The sequence below is a fragment of the Lichenostomus cassidix genome, chromosome 4 (genome assembly GCF_008360975.1).
Source record: "Lichenostomus cassidix isolate B80296 chromosome 4, HeHo_3.0, whole genome shotgun sequence".
Lineage (NCBI taxonomy): Eukaryota > Metazoa > Chordata > Aves > Passeriformes > Meliphagidae > Lichenostomus > Lichenostomus cassidix.
In genome coordinates, this window is record NC_139484.1 from 11,063,434 (window position 1) to 11,081,150 (window position 17,717).

General features: G+C 39.8%; 1 protein-coding gene across 3 annotated transcripts in view; it reads left to right on the forward strand.

The window, feature by feature from the left end:
• Positions 1-1,450: 1,450 nt before the first annotated feature.
• The window catches only part of INTU (inturned planar cell polarity protein), a 34,006-nt gene continuing 17,739 nt past the window's right edge, over positions 1,451-17,717 (forward strand). For all 3 annotated transcript variants that reach the window (XM_085057862.1, XM_085057863.1, XM_085057864.1), the window contains exons 1-3: positions 1,451-1,594; positions 4,907-5,493; positions 14,137-14,222. In XM_085057862.1, coding sequence (XP_084913988.1) covers positions 1,455-1,594; positions 4,907-5,493; positions 14,137-14,222 — 813 coding nt within the window. In that variant the 5' untranslated portion in view covers positions 1,451-1,454. The remainder of the gene's footprint in view (positions 1,595-4,906; positions 5,494-14,136; positions 14,223-17,717) is intronic.

Below are 17,717 nucleotides of genomic sequence, written 5' to 3' on the forward strand. Positions count from 1 at the left end.
AACAACCATGCAACAGTAATTTATCTGTAAAATCAGGTATTGTACAGAGACTTCAGAATGGCCACAGTATTTAATATAGGTATTTTTACTCCAGTTGAAGCCTTAATCACATGGACACAAGTCCAAAACATTTCTGTCTGTTAATTCACTTGAAATCACACTTACTAATAAACGCTTCCCTGAAGCAGCTTCAAATACAGGAATTCCATCCCAGGATTCTGTCACTCCTACATAGTGTTCCAGCACTATAAAACCTCACTGCTGAAGTTGTGCAAATATCCCACTGAGCAGAGATTAAATCCAGTGCATTAAGCATGTTCCAACAATTACTTTCCATCCCTTTCCCCACTCAGCATGTGTGTCCTGATGGGTTTACTGACACAGCTACACAGCAACTTGTCTGCGGGGCTGCCACGGGTCTTGTTTTTCATGGATGTGAATAATTTAAGTCCTGAAAACCGAGTAGTGAGGAGTTTTTGTCTCTCTGTTTGACTGTGCATGATTTTACACGTGTAGACTGCATGGGCTGTTTTAAGGTACTTGTTAGGGTCTGTCACATCCTTCCTTCTCCTGAACTGCACAGCTTCTCCTTAGGTTTGTCAGGAGAGCTACCTTAATTTCTCACAGCTCGTTAATATAATAGGACATAAAATAAAGCACAGAGGCATCGCACTGCTTACCGGTTAACTCGAGAATCACTTTTTATCTCATGTTTCCTCCTCCTGATCAGTGTTTGGTTTCAATGCTCTGAGCCTTACCCGAGGACTCCGTTTTTCACTAAGGGCGTCTTTTATGGGTGGGGTGCTGGGACCTTGAAATGGGGTAGCTAAATAGGGTCAGATTCTCCATGATGCGTTCCTATTGAGCCACAGAAAGACTTTCGCGGGGACGGGGGAGGCTGTGCCCAGGGAAATGCCCATTACAAGGCACGCTTTGCCTCCATCGCGGAGGGAGGGCGGCGATGTCCCTCAGGCGATGTCCCTCAGCCGCTGTCCCTCAGGCGGTGCCCCTCAGGCGGTGTCCCTCAGGCGGTGTCCCTCAGGCGGTGCCCCTCAGGCGATGTCCCTCAGGCGATGCCCCTCAGGCGATGCCCCTCAGGCGATGTCCCTCAGGCGGTGCCCCTCAGGCGATGCCCCTCAGGCGATGCCCCTCAGGCGGTGCCCCTCAGGCGGTGTCCCTCAGGCGGTGTCCCTCAGGCGATGTCCCTCAGGCGATGCCCCTCAGGCGATGCCCCTCAGGCGATGTCCCTCAGGCGGTGTCCCTCAGGCGATGTCCCTCAGGCGATGCCCCTCAGGCGATGCCCCTCAGGCGATGTCCCTCAGGCGATGCCCCTCGCGCCCCTCCGGCCCCTCACGGCGAGGCTCTCGCGCTTCCCGCCGTTGCCATGGCGCGTGGGCCCCGGCCAATGGGAGGGCGCGGCGCGGGTCACGTGCCCCGCCCGGCGCGCGGCTGTCATGGCGTCCGGGGGTGGCGGCGGGAGCGGCGCTGCCGGGGGGATGGAGCCGGCCGCGGGAGAAGGCGCTGGGCCCGCCAGCACCGGCAGCGAGAGCGGCTCCGGAGGCTCCGGAGGCTCCTCGCTGTCTGCGAGCTCCGAGTAAGGGCGGGGCCGGGAAGGGGCCGGGGGCTTTCCCGGGGGTCGCGCCGCCCCTGCGCAGCGGAGCCTGCCGAGGAAGCGGCCGGAGCTCCCCGGCGCTGAGGGCGATGCGGTGCGGGGCGGTGCGGGTTTTACGAGCAGAGAACGCTGAGAGCTTTCTGGCGTGTCTCTGCAGAGCCCTGAGGGTAACGCGGCGTGGGCTGAGCTGCGGGCAGTGTGTGGGTGAGTCCTGCATCCCAGCTGGACACCACCTGGGAAGCAGAGGGGAAGGAGTCCCTCCGGCACATGCCTGAGCAAGAGAGGTGAAGTCTTTCCCTTGTAGTGTCCTGGCTTTTGGGAAATACTAAGTCAGAAGGCAATTCTGTAATACTAATTTATATTTTAGAGTTATAAATACAGCCACCAGGGTTTTAATTTATTTGGGTTTTTTATAATTTAGATAAAATTAAGACTTAATAAACTTGCAAAATGAACTTGGTTCCCTGCGTTAAAACAGATCTGCTTCACACTTCAAATGTGTATTTGAGGATATAATCTAAATAGCATTTTATTCAGCATGTTATTTTCATGATGCTATGCAGTGGAGGAAAACCAGGAGATTTAAGTGGGAGGAGTTAGAAGTGTGTTCACGTGTACTTCAGTTTGTAGTTGCCCTGTACCTCTGGCTCAGAGACAAAGCACTTCTATATACATCTACCTTACTTTATTCCTGTTTTCATAAGTGAAAAGTCAACGGTAGTAGTTCTGCCTGAAGCCATGCGTTTTTATATTTTGTGTGTTTGAAATTTTTTTGCCTTCCCTATTCTTTCATTTAAAATGCCTTTTTACTGTCATTCTTTGTATATGTTTAGGGGATCAAGCTGTCTTCCACCGTTTTCAGCACATAACGCAATGTCTAATATTTGTAATAACATGTGTAATACTTTTATTAATTTATCTGTAGAACAATTTATTCAGCAGAACTTGGAACCTTTCTTTCTAATATATCCTTCTTCCATAAGTGGACAATTTCAACCAGCACAGTTTTTGAGACATTTATCCCAAAGAGGAAATATCTGTGTGTGATCAGTGAGACTACTCTAGAAAAAAGCAGATTTTCAAGTTTTTTAGATCCCTTGGCTGAAGCTTCCAGTCCTAGAGGCAAGTTGAGGTTATTGTGTAAGCACTTGTTTTGACACAACGGAAAAGAGATCAAAGTAAGATTTTTCTCTTCTCCTTTCCTTGCTTGGTTTAAGTCTGTTGTGATGCTACAGCACTAGAGGGAAAAACCTGTCATCCTAGGTGCAGATTTCTTATTTCAGACTTTGTTTTTGCAGATGTCTGTATGGATCTGTATTGAGAAAGTGAGTTTCTTTACAGTACAGTTCTTTCTTGACTTTTCTCTGGAGTGGTTCTCTTTGAGTGAACCCAGAGTAAACACCACACATGCCCACACCTTTTTTTTATTTCCTTGGTCCATATTGTTCTAATAAAAATAGACAGCAAAGCTGGAGAACATGAGTGTATGAACTGACATCCAAGCTGAAATTTTGACATCTACCCCAAAGAAGAAATAGCTTTTCCAAAGATCTGGTACTATCTTGAGTAAGAACTCAGGATTTTGAGTAAGACTCAGTAGAAGTCACAAACTCTGATTTATCCCTGACCATCATGTACAGCCAAATTATCACAAGTGGTGGCTCTTCCTTTAAACATCTACTAGGGCAAAAGAGCTAATTAATGCAGAGGAGGAAGGTGATGTTTTTTCCTGTCTGCAACATGCATAGACTTGTCTCAGTAACTGGGGCTTCAGAAAGAGAATAAAGCCAATGTTTTCTGTACTGGTAGTTCAGCCAGATTCTCTCATTGAGCCCTTAAAGATGCTCTGGTGCAATGTCTGTATAATGTTCTCTGTTCAGCTAAACTTTGAAACTTTATCACATCTCTGTGTTTTCAAAGTAATTCTCTATTTGAATTATTTAACACTAGTTTTAAACCAGATTTGCACTCTTTATTCAGCAAAATTAGTTCCAGTACATTTATTTTAAACAATTATATTAATTATGATGTAAATCTCCATTCTTATTTTTCCTTATATGATTTTTATGAAACAGAGAGATCTCTTTTCATCTAAATGGAAGAATTAACTGGTCTTGTCTGTTCCTGAAAATCTTCTATACAGAACATCCCAGATAATTAAACCTATGAATACTCCTCTTACATTGGCCATTATTGATCCTCATCCACCTGGAGTAGCACTCCACGGTTCACCTTAAGGTCATTTGGTGTGTTGCCTCTCAGCAGGAATTTTTTTGGTTGGATTTTATTTCCTCACCCGAAAGAGTATGATTTCCTTCAGTCCTTTTCCCTTTAAAATGTGTTTATAGGCTACTTACTGTTTGTCTCTTTGCTCTGGGTATGTTCCAGTTATTCCATCTTTCTTAAGACATACTATCCAAAACTGGACATGGCTGACACATCACCATTGCCAAATTAGGACAAAAACATTTTGCACTGTGCTGTTGGTACAGCACAGTTAGCACATCCTGGAGCTGCTTTGCCTGTGCTTTGCAGCAGCTTGCTGCTCTTGACTTTGGCTGATCCACTCCAGCTGCCAGAACTGTTTCTGTAACACTGGTGCTTCTTTGCAGTTTTAGTGTGTATTTTTGCATGGGAGCTTGCACATGCTATGTGGAACTTGGCTTTTAAAAATGGTTACCTCGGTTTCATCTTAGATTGTTTTGGGGTTTTATATGTTAGATTTAAGTGGGTTTTAAAACGGCCATCTCTTTCCAAAGGGCTGGCAGTACAGTCTATGTCTTCCTATGGGATTACAGTATATCCTGTGTTAGAAGGAGCCCACAAGTCCATCTCCAGATTCTGCACAGGACCATCTCAAAAGTCATGCCATGATTATGCATAAGGGAAAAAGTAATGGGAGAGAACAAATAGGATGGAATTTTTTCTCTAAGAGAAAGTCCCATAATGGACATGACTGTAATTACTAATTAAAACTTGCCTGTGAAAGAAATGTTTGCTTTCTGCAAAGAGAGTACTGCTTTTTGCAATACCTGTTTACCTCTAAGGCATTTGAAGAAACTGTTTTAACATGTGAGAGGGATGTCTTTCCTTGCCATATCCATCATTTATCTAAAGCAAGTTTTAACCCTCATGGCAGACTTAAAGCAGTTGAGCTGTCAATGTTCAGGAGGCAACTATTTTTTGTATGTAACCTTTGCACTCTCTGTCCCCTCCCTACTTAAAATAATCAGATGTCACTTGCATAGCAATCTTCCTTATCAGAGGTCACTGATGATTCTTCTTTTTTTCCAGTGACCTTGAACCTGAGTGGCTGGACAGTGTGCAGAAAAATGGGGAATTATTTTATTTAGAACTGAGTGAAAGCGAAGAAGAAATTCTGCTTCAGAACAGCTGTCCAGAAATGCCAGCAGTGAATCATGTCAGGTTTCGTGAAAATGAAGCTGAAATTATTCAAGAGGGATCTCGAAAGGAAAGAAAGTATGAACTGAAGAAATGGACCAAAATGCTAAAAAAGAAGAGTCTTTTACCAAAGCATTCTGGTAAGAAAGGCAGTGGAAGCTGCAGTGTGCACCCCACTGGTCCTACTTCCATATTGAAACATCAGTCTGCTCAGAAAATGGGTGTCACTGTTCAGCAGAAGTACAAAGATGTGTCTGTTTATGTAAATCCCAGAAAACTCAACAGTGCTGGTGAAGAAGAGCAGCAGAGGCTGCTGGAGGCCTTAGTAGGGATTGTCCATCAGTCTTCATGGAGCAGCAGAAGAGTGGAAAAACAAGGCAGGAGGGATAAAGTCACCAGAGGAGTCAGTGAAGAGAAGCTTGTGGTACATGGCTTGGTGCCAGGTAGTTCTGCAATGAAAACTGGTCAAATCTTCATTGGTAAGTAACTGAAGGAACAGTGAACTTCTACACTCTTCCTTTAATATGAAGATTTATGGGGTTTTTGCTGTTAGAGGCAGCTGACTTGAATATTCCTAAAACATAAGCAATTACATCAGTTCTTGAGGGATTATTTTAGATCAGTGTCATTGCATCTGATGTTTTGTTGCCTAGTCAATTTTACTGTATTACTGATTTTAAGAACATGTGGCATAACCTAAAAGGTGTTCATACAGGAAGGAGATGACTGTCCCTTAGTATTCAGAGACTGAGCAGCTTAGAGCAAGAAATGCCCCCCACCACCTTTAATTTAGGATTTTAACTGAGGATTTGCTCAGTAGATAAGTGGGAGTGGGGAAAAGCTGTAGTCTGCCAGATACTGTATTTAGATTTCATTCTTTTCCCCAGCAACCCCCTTAGATAAAAAAATTTACTGTATATATGCTGTAAATAGATTTAGTATCATGAAATGAGGAAAAAAATACCAAGTAAGATATGTTACAAAATTTCTGCACAGCCTTGTTTGGTTATTTTTCTGTTTAGCAAGTCTAACAGCAGCTTCCTCAGCAGTTGTGATTCTGAGAGGCTCCAAATCCATCGCAGGGCTGCAGTTTGGGGAGGCAGTGAGCCTGTACAGCCTTTGTGTTGGTTTGGCTGCTCGGACACTTCCATGAGCTGATGCAACTAAATAACCTGGCAGGAAACTAGCCCAGAAGAGAAATTGGCTGTCTAGTATTTTGCTGGTGTTGTAAGTTAAATTTGAGTCACAGAAAGTCTGACAGGCACCCACCCGTATGTGAATGATGGAGGGAAATGAACTGCTGTGAGGGGTAATGAGGAAGCAGAAATACTCCCAGCATTGAGGCCACTAAAAACTTGGCACTCACAGGAGATCAACCTCAGAGACAATAAATGTAAGACAACCAGGCCACATCTGTAAAGGGTGAAAGATTATTTAATTACCCTTGAAGCTGGTCGCTCACAGAGTGAGAGAGCAGAGATGTGATGTTGGTTAGAAAATCATTAAAAACCTTAGTGCTATAGTAGTACAAATCCCACAAAGTCAGCATGAGTGCTTTTGAAATTCTTGTGTTGTGTGTGTAAAAAGGCACATAGTGATTTGACTTGCTGATTGTTCCAGCACGTGTTTTTGGTAGAGATGCTAGAGAATACTCCAGAGGAAAAACTGGATAACTTTCAAATTTTACCAGCAAGAACTGATTAGTCAAAGAAGTGGGGGATGTGGGCTGAGGGAGAGGAGAGAGTGAGTTTCAACTCTATCTGCTTAATGGTATTTAATCGTTAATTAGTGTAAGAGTGCATGTTTGTAACCTGTAAGTTAATTTTGGGACACAGATTTGTATATAGCATATTTGCAAGAGCAGGTGTGAAGTCAGAACAGTGTAAGCAAGTACCAGATTGAGGAGAGCAAGCTGACCTAACCAGAGATTGTATTTTATCTGCTGCACTTAATGCTTCCCAGAGCTAGTGAGAACAAAAACTATGGGGGTTTTTTGTTTGTTTCAAATAGAAGAACATTTAGTTTCATCTAAGAGTCTTGCAGTTTAATATGTCCTAGGCTATCATCAACCTTTCCCTTGATTTTTTTGCACATTGAAAATGGAATAGTTTTAAACATACTGGAGTTACTCAGCTCTTAACTGCAAAAACAAGCTGTATTCTGTGCCAACAGTGTAAAATGTATAATTTTCATATAAAAATACTTTCAAATTATATATCTGTAGTGAAGTTGAATACTGTGGAATTTTTATGTGGTGTCTAGAAATAGGGATGCTTTGCATGAATTAGATGTTCAGATTTCAGTGTTGTTTGCAGAAGGAATATACAGGAAAAAAATTTCTGTCCTTGTCAAAAATCTGTCTGGTTTACTGCTTCTGTATTGCACATCTCAGGATGGGATAGCTGTGGTGTAATTACACCCAAAGCCTGATTAGGAGCAAAGAGAGAGCTCCTCAGATCTTCGCAGGAGCTGAAGTTGGACAGAAAGTTTGAGAACAATAACTGTAGAATTTTGCCTTTCAGTTGTTCTTGATCAAAGTAGGTTTTAGGAGTCCTGTTGAGAATTGTGGAAACAGCCAGTAAAGAACATTTTTCTGGTGAGTGTTAAACTGAAGAATTAGCACAAAAGTGAGCAGCTTCTTAAGCCATCACAAATGAGGAATACCCAATCAGTACAGCACGGGTGGTTAGAACTTTGCAGGCTGGTGTGGTTAGAACTTTGTTCATCTTCATCAACCTGTATATGCATAAATATTAACCTGTTCTTCTTTTGCGTTCTAATATTTCATTGGCCTTCAGTGGTCCAGACCAGCTTGGTAGTAGTCTTTTGTGAGGCAAATCCAAACTGTATTTTCTGTTAAAAATACATGCTTTTAAATGACATCTGGTTGTCTTCCTGGTGACCAGTTCGCAGCGCTCATTTTGACTCAAAAAGGGGTTTATGCTTCAACGTTTTTAGTAGAAATAACTTTTTTCCATCCTTAATAATCACTTTCCTCAGGTGGCTTCTTTTATTTGTTTTGAAATGTGTATCCCTTATAGCTTTGAACACTTACAACATCTGTTTGTTATTTGTGCAATACACTTTAATTTTTGTTTTCAAGATTGCATATGGAAGTCGTAAGTCTTGGTGCTGTACTTTATTAACCAAGTGGAATGCAGGCACTGACCATATGAAAGTAAATACAAGTTTTGCAAGCTAAAAAACCCTGCTGCTTTGTAGCCCTAAAAAGATGGCACTCTGTCCATGTGTTATTTATCAGTTCATTTATCTCTTTTTTTAATATTTAGCAGGTCAGCCTCCATATTAAATTTTCAAAACAGAAAAGCCCTCATTGATTTTTAAATGCTTGCCACCACTTTCATTTTGGTTAAGCTGAAATACAGTTGCTTCTATCTCGTGCTTTTTAAGTGTCTTTTATATTTTTGGCAAAACATTTTCCTTACTTAAGTTAATTTTCAACAGTATACAAAGCTTGGTCTGCTATGGAAAACTTTCTACTCTCATCTTTGAACATATCTTCAAAGAGGAAAAGCTCCACAAAATACATTTAGTTCCTGACATATGATAGGTAATGCCATTATAATTTGATTCCCACCCCCCTTCAAATTGAAACCCGTTGGATTCACAGCAGAACAGAAAAGTTCTGGTAAATGTCAATGAGCATCATCCTTATTATACTAAAAATAAAAAAAGAATTCTTAGGACACTGAAAATACAGCAACGCTCTTTTCACTAGCAGAGAGCAATGTTGTTATCCTCTTTGAAACTATCTTATTGCTCTCATCACCAAATAGCTCAGCATGAATCTTTTCCCTTTATCAGTGTCAAAAAATGGTGAAAACTCCCCATTGACAAGAGTTGTGTATGATAGTAAAGATGTTGCAAGCTTCACTTGCAAGTTCCATATCCTTAGAGTCCTGTCAGGGAAAAAAAAAGCCCTTGAAAGGACCAAAGTACTGGGAGAGTTTGAGATTTTTATGTGGAATACACCATATATGGTGCATTTGTTGAAAAGACTCTCCCAAGTAGAGATGTTGGGCTGACAAGATGGAAACAGAGCTTGTGTAAGCTTTGCTGTGTTCTCACTGTGGCGTTTGGGATGTCTTTTTTGTTCTTTTAATCTCCTCTTGGTTTGGATGAAAGCAGCCTGCTGACATATAAAACAAGTAATTGATATGTCTTTCTTCAGGAGGAATGTGTTCCAGTTTGCCTTTTTTGGAAAGGCGTAGGGGAACTTTTCTAAGTGCTCCCACCAAGTTATTAGCAGCAATGCAGAAAACTAAATATCAGGATTTCGTGACAAAAGTGTCCTCCCTTCTCTCCCATGTGAACAACTTGATTCTCATGATGTCAGACAAAATGTTGACTTCCCATCACAGTATGGAAGTGGTGCTCACTCACCAGTCAGCATCCCTGGGCTTAATGCAGTGGGGATCTACTTTTAGAAGTGGTGCTTGCAGGTTTATCTCTAGGGAATGGATGCTTAACAGGAGTTATAGTCTTGTGCCTCAAGTGGCAATGAGATAGGCAGTTCTGGAATAAACATTCTAGGGATGTCAGCAGTGCCAAAGACTTTTCTAAGCTTTGTCCTTAAAGAGGCAGGAATAATTCCATCAACTGTGTGCAGACTGGGTGTTTGAGATCAGCACACACTGTTCTTAGTTGCTGCTGACTGCATGGGGGAGGCCTCTTCTGATGAGAAGATTGATAGAATAAATAAAATAGGCAAGAATTCCTGCCTCACCTCTTTCTGTTTCATCACTCAGGTAAAATTCAGTCCTGCTTAACTTTGTGCAGAGAACACATACGGATGTCTTAGTTTCTTCGTGAGCTGAGATTCTTTCTAGAGTAAGTGATAGAACTCACAAGCTTGATCATTCATTATTATGAGGTTAAAGTAAAGCTTACTTCATTCCTTAAAGAGAATCATCGAATCATAGAATAGTTTGGGTTGAAAGAGACCTTAAAGATCATCTAGTCCTTACCCCACACTAGACCAGGTTTCTCAGTGCCTCACCACCCTCATGGTGAAGAATTTCTTCCTAATATGTAATCTAAACTACCTTCTTTCAGAAGGACATGTATTTTTTCTAAAGATAAATTTGTTGACTCAAGGCCTGATATCCTGGAGCTGCCTGAAGAAAATTCATTTCCACCATTGTCGTGGCTCACTGCATCTCTCAAAATGGAACCGAGTGATTCTTTGTTGTAATGTGTCTCTCTACTTCTGTAATTCACTCATGTTTTAGTCTGGGATGATTTGACTTAACTTTGCAGACCATCGAGTTAGACCAACTTAAACAATTGCAAAGGCTATTTACACTTCAATTTCATTTAACCTAAATTGTTTAAGCATTAATTAAGTGAAATTATATTAAACTTCATACAATTGCGTTAATTTTTTTACATAATTAATGTCTGAATACCTAAATCAGTCTGTCTTTCTGTAAGTTTTTCACACTGCTAAAGGGCAAGAAACAATTCTCAAATAAAATGTAGGTGTCAAACTCTTAAAAAGTAAAACTTGCATGTATAAACTTTCAATGTAATTAATTATCACACTGAGTAGATCGTGTGGCCGTGTCGTGTTTTAAAAGTACTCTGGGTTTGTAATTTTACATAACTCATACTTTTCCCAGTGATGTCATTTATTCTGTTACTTCATAGTCTCTAGTCTTTGAATGCTGCTGTGTGTGGCAAAAAGAAAAGAAGGAAAAAATGCAAACGTTCACTCTCACCACCTCCACCCCCAATTCTGGAAAGTCCATGCTGATCAATACAGATTTTCTCAGTTGTATATCAAGTTGCTTTTCTTTGATAGTGATAGAGCATTTTCTGGCAGAGTGACGGCAGCCTTACAGCCCTGCTTGGGCTGTGTGCTCTGGAAAGCTGTTCCATGCATAGTCCATGATTACATTTTTACCAATTGAATGGAATAAATATTTACTGCTGCAATGAAAGTTTTACATGTGTACATTAGGCATTGAATAAATAAAACACTTGGAGTATGTAACATGTAAATAGTGATGGCTCTTCTCCTTTCAAAGTATCTTTGTTTATTCCACCCTGAGAGATGGGGTTCCAAAACATTCCCTCGAGTGCTAAGGTGTGGATGTCTTCACAAAGTGAGTGCAGCTCCTCTGAATGGCTTTCCAACAGAATTCCTAAGGATCCAGTCAAACAGAACACAAACAAGTTTTGTTTAAGCAGTACTCCAGATGAGTACAAGAGCAATTTATGCTTTCTCCTGTAGTTTTGAATAATGATCTTTAATACCGTGTTCTTAACAAAGAACATAGCAATCCTGTTTATAATTCTTTTTATATTTGAGTAGCCTGAGTGTTCTGCTTTTCATTACTAATTTTCACGTCCTGAGGCTCTGGCATGGACTTACTGAGTTCCTTTTAAATGCTGTTTAACTTTCAGCTTTTCTGTCTTTGAATTGCTGTTGTGTTGAAGATTCAACAGACTAAAACTTAACTGTGCTGTGCATCAAGAAACACAGAGGTTAGGGAGAGAGCTATTGCTTGAAAGAGAAAAAAATTAAACATTGTTATGTGTAGAATAAAATGTAACCTTTTCTTGGTTTTGGATTCAGAAGGAGTAGCAATGAAATTTCCTTCAATGTGAAAGAAGAGTGAGCAGTTGGTTATTGCCTGGTGTATTAAAAAGGAATATTGCTTGCATTTTGGGGGTATTCAGTATGTCCTCACTGATGGTTAGTTAAGAAGAATGTTCTCTCTCTTTTTGGCCTTGATTGTGTGTTGCACTCATTTTGAGCAAGCAATCTTGTACCTGGGAAGAATGCCAGTTGCATTTGAAGGTATTTAACGACACGTAGAAATAATGGTAACTGTCAGTATTCTTCTAAACTTGAATATTCTGTGGCCTTATACAGATTCTCAGGGAATGGAGTGACCTTAGAGACTCAGGTTGTGCTTTTCTGTAGTATCCATGTCAATATCACTGTGTCAGTTTGAGCTGAGCAAGTCTTCTCCCTGGAAAATTGAAATACCTACTGAATCTTACAGTGGTTCAGTGCTTCATTTCTGCAGCTGATCACATATTTGTTACCAAGTCAAGCTTAAAATATAAACATGCACATTTGCTACAAATGCATATCTTCTTTCTAATCCCTCCCCACTGCTTGAGTGATGAACGCCATACTAATAATCTTGAAGAGGGTTGGAAGTACTTTTTAGGGGAGTCTGTGCAGCTCAAGCAAAATGAAATTTGGTTTTCAATTTGCTCTTTCAGAGGAGCTCTTGGTATTTTTAGTTCACACATAAGAGTGACTTTGGAATAAAGTCAGTTTCAGTGATAAGCAAGAAGCTAATTTCTTTATTTCACATTCTACAGACAGAAGAGATAAGCAGGAAACTAAGCAAGTTTTTCAGGACAGAAAGCAAAGACAACTAAAAGTGCCACCAAGTCAAGTAGAAAATAAGGCCTATTTTGTTACTCTAAATATCTGCCTCCAAAAAGGAGCTAATGAACCATCAAGTCCTGGTGCCACTGCAGTCACTTCTTGTAGTTCTTGTCATAAATTTCTGTTGCCTCATCTTAGGTATTTTGTTCTAGATACCCTTGTTGGAAAGTTTTTTAGAAATTTTCTGGTTAGGGTCTGCAGAACCTTCTGATTTCCACTCGAGCTGTTTTCTCACCTAGGCTTTGCTCACCTCATCTTTAACCAAGAGGTTCTTCATTTCCCATGGTCACTGCAGTATTACTTCTGTGTATCTGATCTCACTTGATTTCATTTTTCTTGAGCACAGGTGAATAGGACTGTAAGGAGTATCTGGATGGGATCACTCAACTACATTTGAAGGGTTGAATGGTCAAAAATCCTTTTATTTTTACTTTCCAATTTCTATTTCTTTTGACAGGTCTATGTAGTTTTATCTCTTGATGTTATTTTACTTTTATGTTTTCTAGCTTCACAAGCTGATTTGCTTTTCCACTGGTCTCATTATCCCTCTTGCACACTCCATGCTTAAACATGCATCTTTTTGAGGGGAATGAGGCTGAGGTTATCAATTAATTATTACTGGGGTACTTGAGAATATTTTCCTTCACTTCCAATTGAAACCTCAGTTTTATTTTTGTACTTTAAACTGGAACGTGAATTTTAAGTTTGTAAGCTCTGATTTGGTTTTGTTTGCTTTTGTAACTGGTGCCTTGAATTTTTCAAACCTTTTCCACTTGTAGTTAATGATTTTTTCTTTGGGATCTTAAGATTTTCTTTCACATAGTTCCAGTGATGGTATGGGTGTCAGATGTAAAAAAAGCAAGATGCCATTAGGCAGGAAAAACTGGCAGATAAAAACATGGAGAGGAGGAGGCACAGCAGGAGACAAGGAATGGAAGAGAAGGGACTAAGTTGTAAAATTTGTTGGGTTTTCTGGCTAAGTAACAAGAGTGATACAAGCCTGGATGGAGGGGAGAGTTGTTTGTTATTACATAGGTGTGCCACCAAGAGGATCAGAGGGATGGAGCATCTCTCTCATGAAGACAGGCTGAGAGAATTGGAATTGTTCGGCCTGGAGAAGAGAAGATTCATGGTGACCAAAATGTGGCCTTGGGCTACCTGAAGGGAGCTTACAGGAAAGATGGGGAGACACTTTTTACAAAGACATGACATGACAGGACAGGACAAATGTCTTTAAAGTGAGAGTAGATTTAGACTGGATATTAGAAATAAATTTTTGACTGTGAGGATGGTGGGACACTGGAAAGGATTGCCCCGAGAAGTTGTGGATGCCTCATCCTTGGAAGTGTTTAAGGCCAGGTTTAATAGGATTGGGAACAACCTGGTCTAGTGGAACAACAACCTGTTCATGGCAGGGGGTTGGAACTCGATGATGTTCAAGGTTCGTTCCAACCCAAACCTTCTATATTTCTGTGATTTTTATAAAATTATATGAGTGTGGCACTAAGGCTTTAAGAGCACTGAGGTAACAGACTAAATACAGTAAATGTTGCGTGTAGAAAACATCTACTTAAATGGAACAGATAGACATTTATGACAGTTTGAATGACATATAAATATTTAAAATAAGACACTATTTTTATCTGTATTGTGGTACAACTTTCTCATTTCTTGTCTGTTCCATCTCCAGGAGATGCTCTTGTTGCCGTAAACGATGTTGATGTGAATTCCGAAAACATAGAGAGGGTTTTGTCTTGCATTCCAGGCCCTATGCAGGTACAGTAGTTGAACATTTATTCCAAATGTCATCTGTAAAAGTTACTATTGTTTCTAGCCTGTTTCTCCTGAGGAAACAAAATTGAGGTGGCCTTTTTCTTAGAACTTCCTCCATTACCTTTTGAATGAGTTGCTTGACTTCAGTCAGAGTAGAAATTTTGGAGTTTAATTCTGGTAAGTTACGTGAAAATAGGTAGGTGCTGATGTCTGGCTTAAAAATAAACATGGGAACAGAATATTAGTGGATATTTTTTGTCAATTAATGCATTTAAAATGGTAATAGTTGCTCTGGAAATACTTAAATAGAGTAATTACATCTTCGCCAATATAAACAAGAGTTACAAGCCACAAGAGAATAAAAAGAAGCCTGAATTAACAAGTAGTGCTATTAAAAACATTTAAGAGCATTTAAATGGTGAATTGATACTGCTTTAATATTTAAATAGAAAAATTAATTCTTGGGGTTCTAAGAGATGTCACATGGAATACTTTTAAGATCTTGCAAAACTCTGCAGTGATGAAATTGATACAAGTCAGTAATAAAAATTGATACCAAAAAAAAAATTCCAAAAAATATGACCACAGAATTAAATAAGTAGTGAAGAATTAGATAACTACTTCACAACTAAACCTGGAGAGTGTTACTCATCTAGGATGTTAGTAGCATAAAATTTAATATTTTGAGTTATTCTGCTTAAATCCACTTCCTGATGGACAGGAAGACAAGACAACAGTTGCAGCTTAGAGGTATGAGTAGGAGCAGGTTAAAATTATAGTGTCTCTTGGTAGTTTTTCTTCAGGTAGAATATACGAGGTGATGATAATAATAGAAATGTATTACAGTCCACAGATTAAAAAAGTGGAAATTTTATGTTTTCCTAAACACAAAAGTTCTGTTTGCAGCTTACACAGTGCGAGTTCCTATGGAGCTACATCTGCAGCTGCAGTGAGATTGAGTACTGGCACGTCAGTTCAGGAAGCTTTCCAAGATATTTGACAGTCTGAAGTTTGCCTGAGCTACTGGAGTTGTGGTCAGGTACTGGCAGAGCTCCATGAGACAAAAACCTTGTCTTGTCCATCTTTGACCAAATACGGAATTGCTGTAACTGTTAGTGAACACAGAATGATGAAAAAAGCAGAGATTATATAGTTTGAGTAATTGTATCCTTGCTAGATTGCGGTGTAAGTATTACTTGTTGCTAAAATGCAGTGCAACCCTTGATAGAGCAGCTCCTTGTGATGCAGTGTTAATGTTTGCGCTGTCAGTAAAGCTGTCAAGCAGGCAGGCATTACTTGAAATGTGTAACCGTTTGTCGTGGTGGCTTTCCAAATCCTTTTATTAAAGTGCAATTATTCCTTTTCTACTGTGCAGTTTGAGTCAAGCCAGAAGAGCGATGGCTAGAATAGACTAGTGGAGATTTAAATACAGACTTCTGGGTTTTTTGCAATGTAGTACACTGCAATCATGCTGCTAAAGTAACAGAGGGTTGTTGTAGCTGACATTTTGTAATACAAGCAAAATTGTTATGGTATTCTCATTCATCTTACCTTGCAAAATATAAAAAAAGATGCAGTTTAAAGCCTTTTTACTTACATACAAGTTATTTTCTTAACTGAAGTCCCTACTCTTCTGTATTCATGTTAAAAATTGATGGAATTAATTTCAGAAACATAGCTACCTACATTCTCTCAGTTGCACCATGTGACATAACACAACTAATTTTTATATTTCCAGAATTTTGTTTTTCTTATCTCAGTTTAGGCAACTAGATCTAGGCTTGTAAGGGCTGGTTTAGTGTATTTACTGAGCAATAGGTGTCCAAATGCTACATCAGTTTTCTACATTTCTGTAAAAAATAAGAAGTTGAAGAAATGCTAAAAAAATGTACTGTTCTTTACTTTGATATTCAGAAGTTGCAGAACCACTTTACACAGAACTTTCTAAAAATACTCAGCGTGAGGCAGACATTTAGAATCAGAAATTTCAGCTTGAAATTTTGAGTTGCAGTTGTGCAAACTGTAAGCACATGGAAAACAGATACTGAAAACAGGAAGCAGCAAGCCATCTTTAAAAGGCAGGCAATGCCCCCAGCTCTGTCTGTAATAAAATCCATATTCTAAGCCATGCAGCTTTCTTGCAGATGAACAGAAATCTTGCCTTTCTGGGGCAGATCAGTGGTACAACAGCTACATTTTCTCTTTCTACACTGAGAAATATCTAAGAGTACTAAGAAACAAATTAAATACAGAGTAGCCTTCTAATCATTACTTTCCAGTTTCCAGCAGTTAACAGAAAAGGACTTGTAAAATCTGTTAAGGGTTTGTATGTTCTCCTTTGTTTCTTGAAATTTCTTTAACCTCCACAGCATCCTGGAACATGATTTATGTAACTGATTTGTGTTATGTTAATTATCATTGGCTTTCCAGTTGCCATCTAATTAAGTGCATTTCATATCCCCATGTTCATGTGTTGTGAGAAAAAGTTAACTGTCCATGTCTTACCCTTCCATGGCTGTGGAGAGCTCTGTCATGTTCCACTTTTGTCACTTTTTTCCCTAAGCAGAAAATTATGACCCATGTCCCTCACAGTTTGCTGTTGTGCCACCTTTTTGCCATTTGATTAAGTTATTTTTGAGAACTATTCTAAGTATTGAGAATGTGTGCATGATATACAGAGTGGAATATTAATGCTTTTCCCATTCTTCATATAATTTTCTGTTTTCTGTTGTGCATTGAACTGATTTTCTTCAGGAGAAATGGAATCAAAGCTGTGGAAGGTTTCATAGTCAGTACTTATAAAAGGGAACTCCAGTAGTCATACATAATCAGATCCTGTGCACTGCTCAGGATGAAGATTCATTTCTTCACCAAAAAAAAACCCAAAAAACAACAAAAAAAAATACCAAAAACCAACCAACTTCTTTTAGGATATGTAGAAATGCAGTCTCTTGGTCCTTTTCTATTACAGTGATGTGGAAGGCAGCATAGATGAAAGGATGAAAGAGAGCTAAAGTTCTGCTCAGTCCAAGTTGTTTCGAGCTCTTCCCCGAAGGACCATATGGTTTTGTCTCTAAGACAAGACAGACTGAGTTTGTTGTTTTTTTTAATTTGAGACACTAAAAGATAGACTGGAGCAAGAATGACATCTGTGTGTCATTAGTGTAGAGGCTGTAGCCTAAGTGTCATGAGTAAACCTCCACCAAGAAGATGCAGGAGAAATTAAGAGAAATAACTATTTGAGCCTTGAGGAAATCTGCAAAAAGTTAAACAGGGTATGAGGAAAATGTTCTGAAATACATGCAGATGGCGTGACAGAGAAACAGAACCGAGTCACAGAATGCTGGAGAAGAAAACACACACTTCTGAAAGTGTCAACTATCAAGTTACTGGGGCTTAGAAGGCAGCTGCTTCTTAGCTGAGTGTTCTGCTCCTTGAGCCCTGTTCAAGTGCAGTGTAAGGAATGAAAATGGAGCTGATGAGGAGAGGAGTTACTGT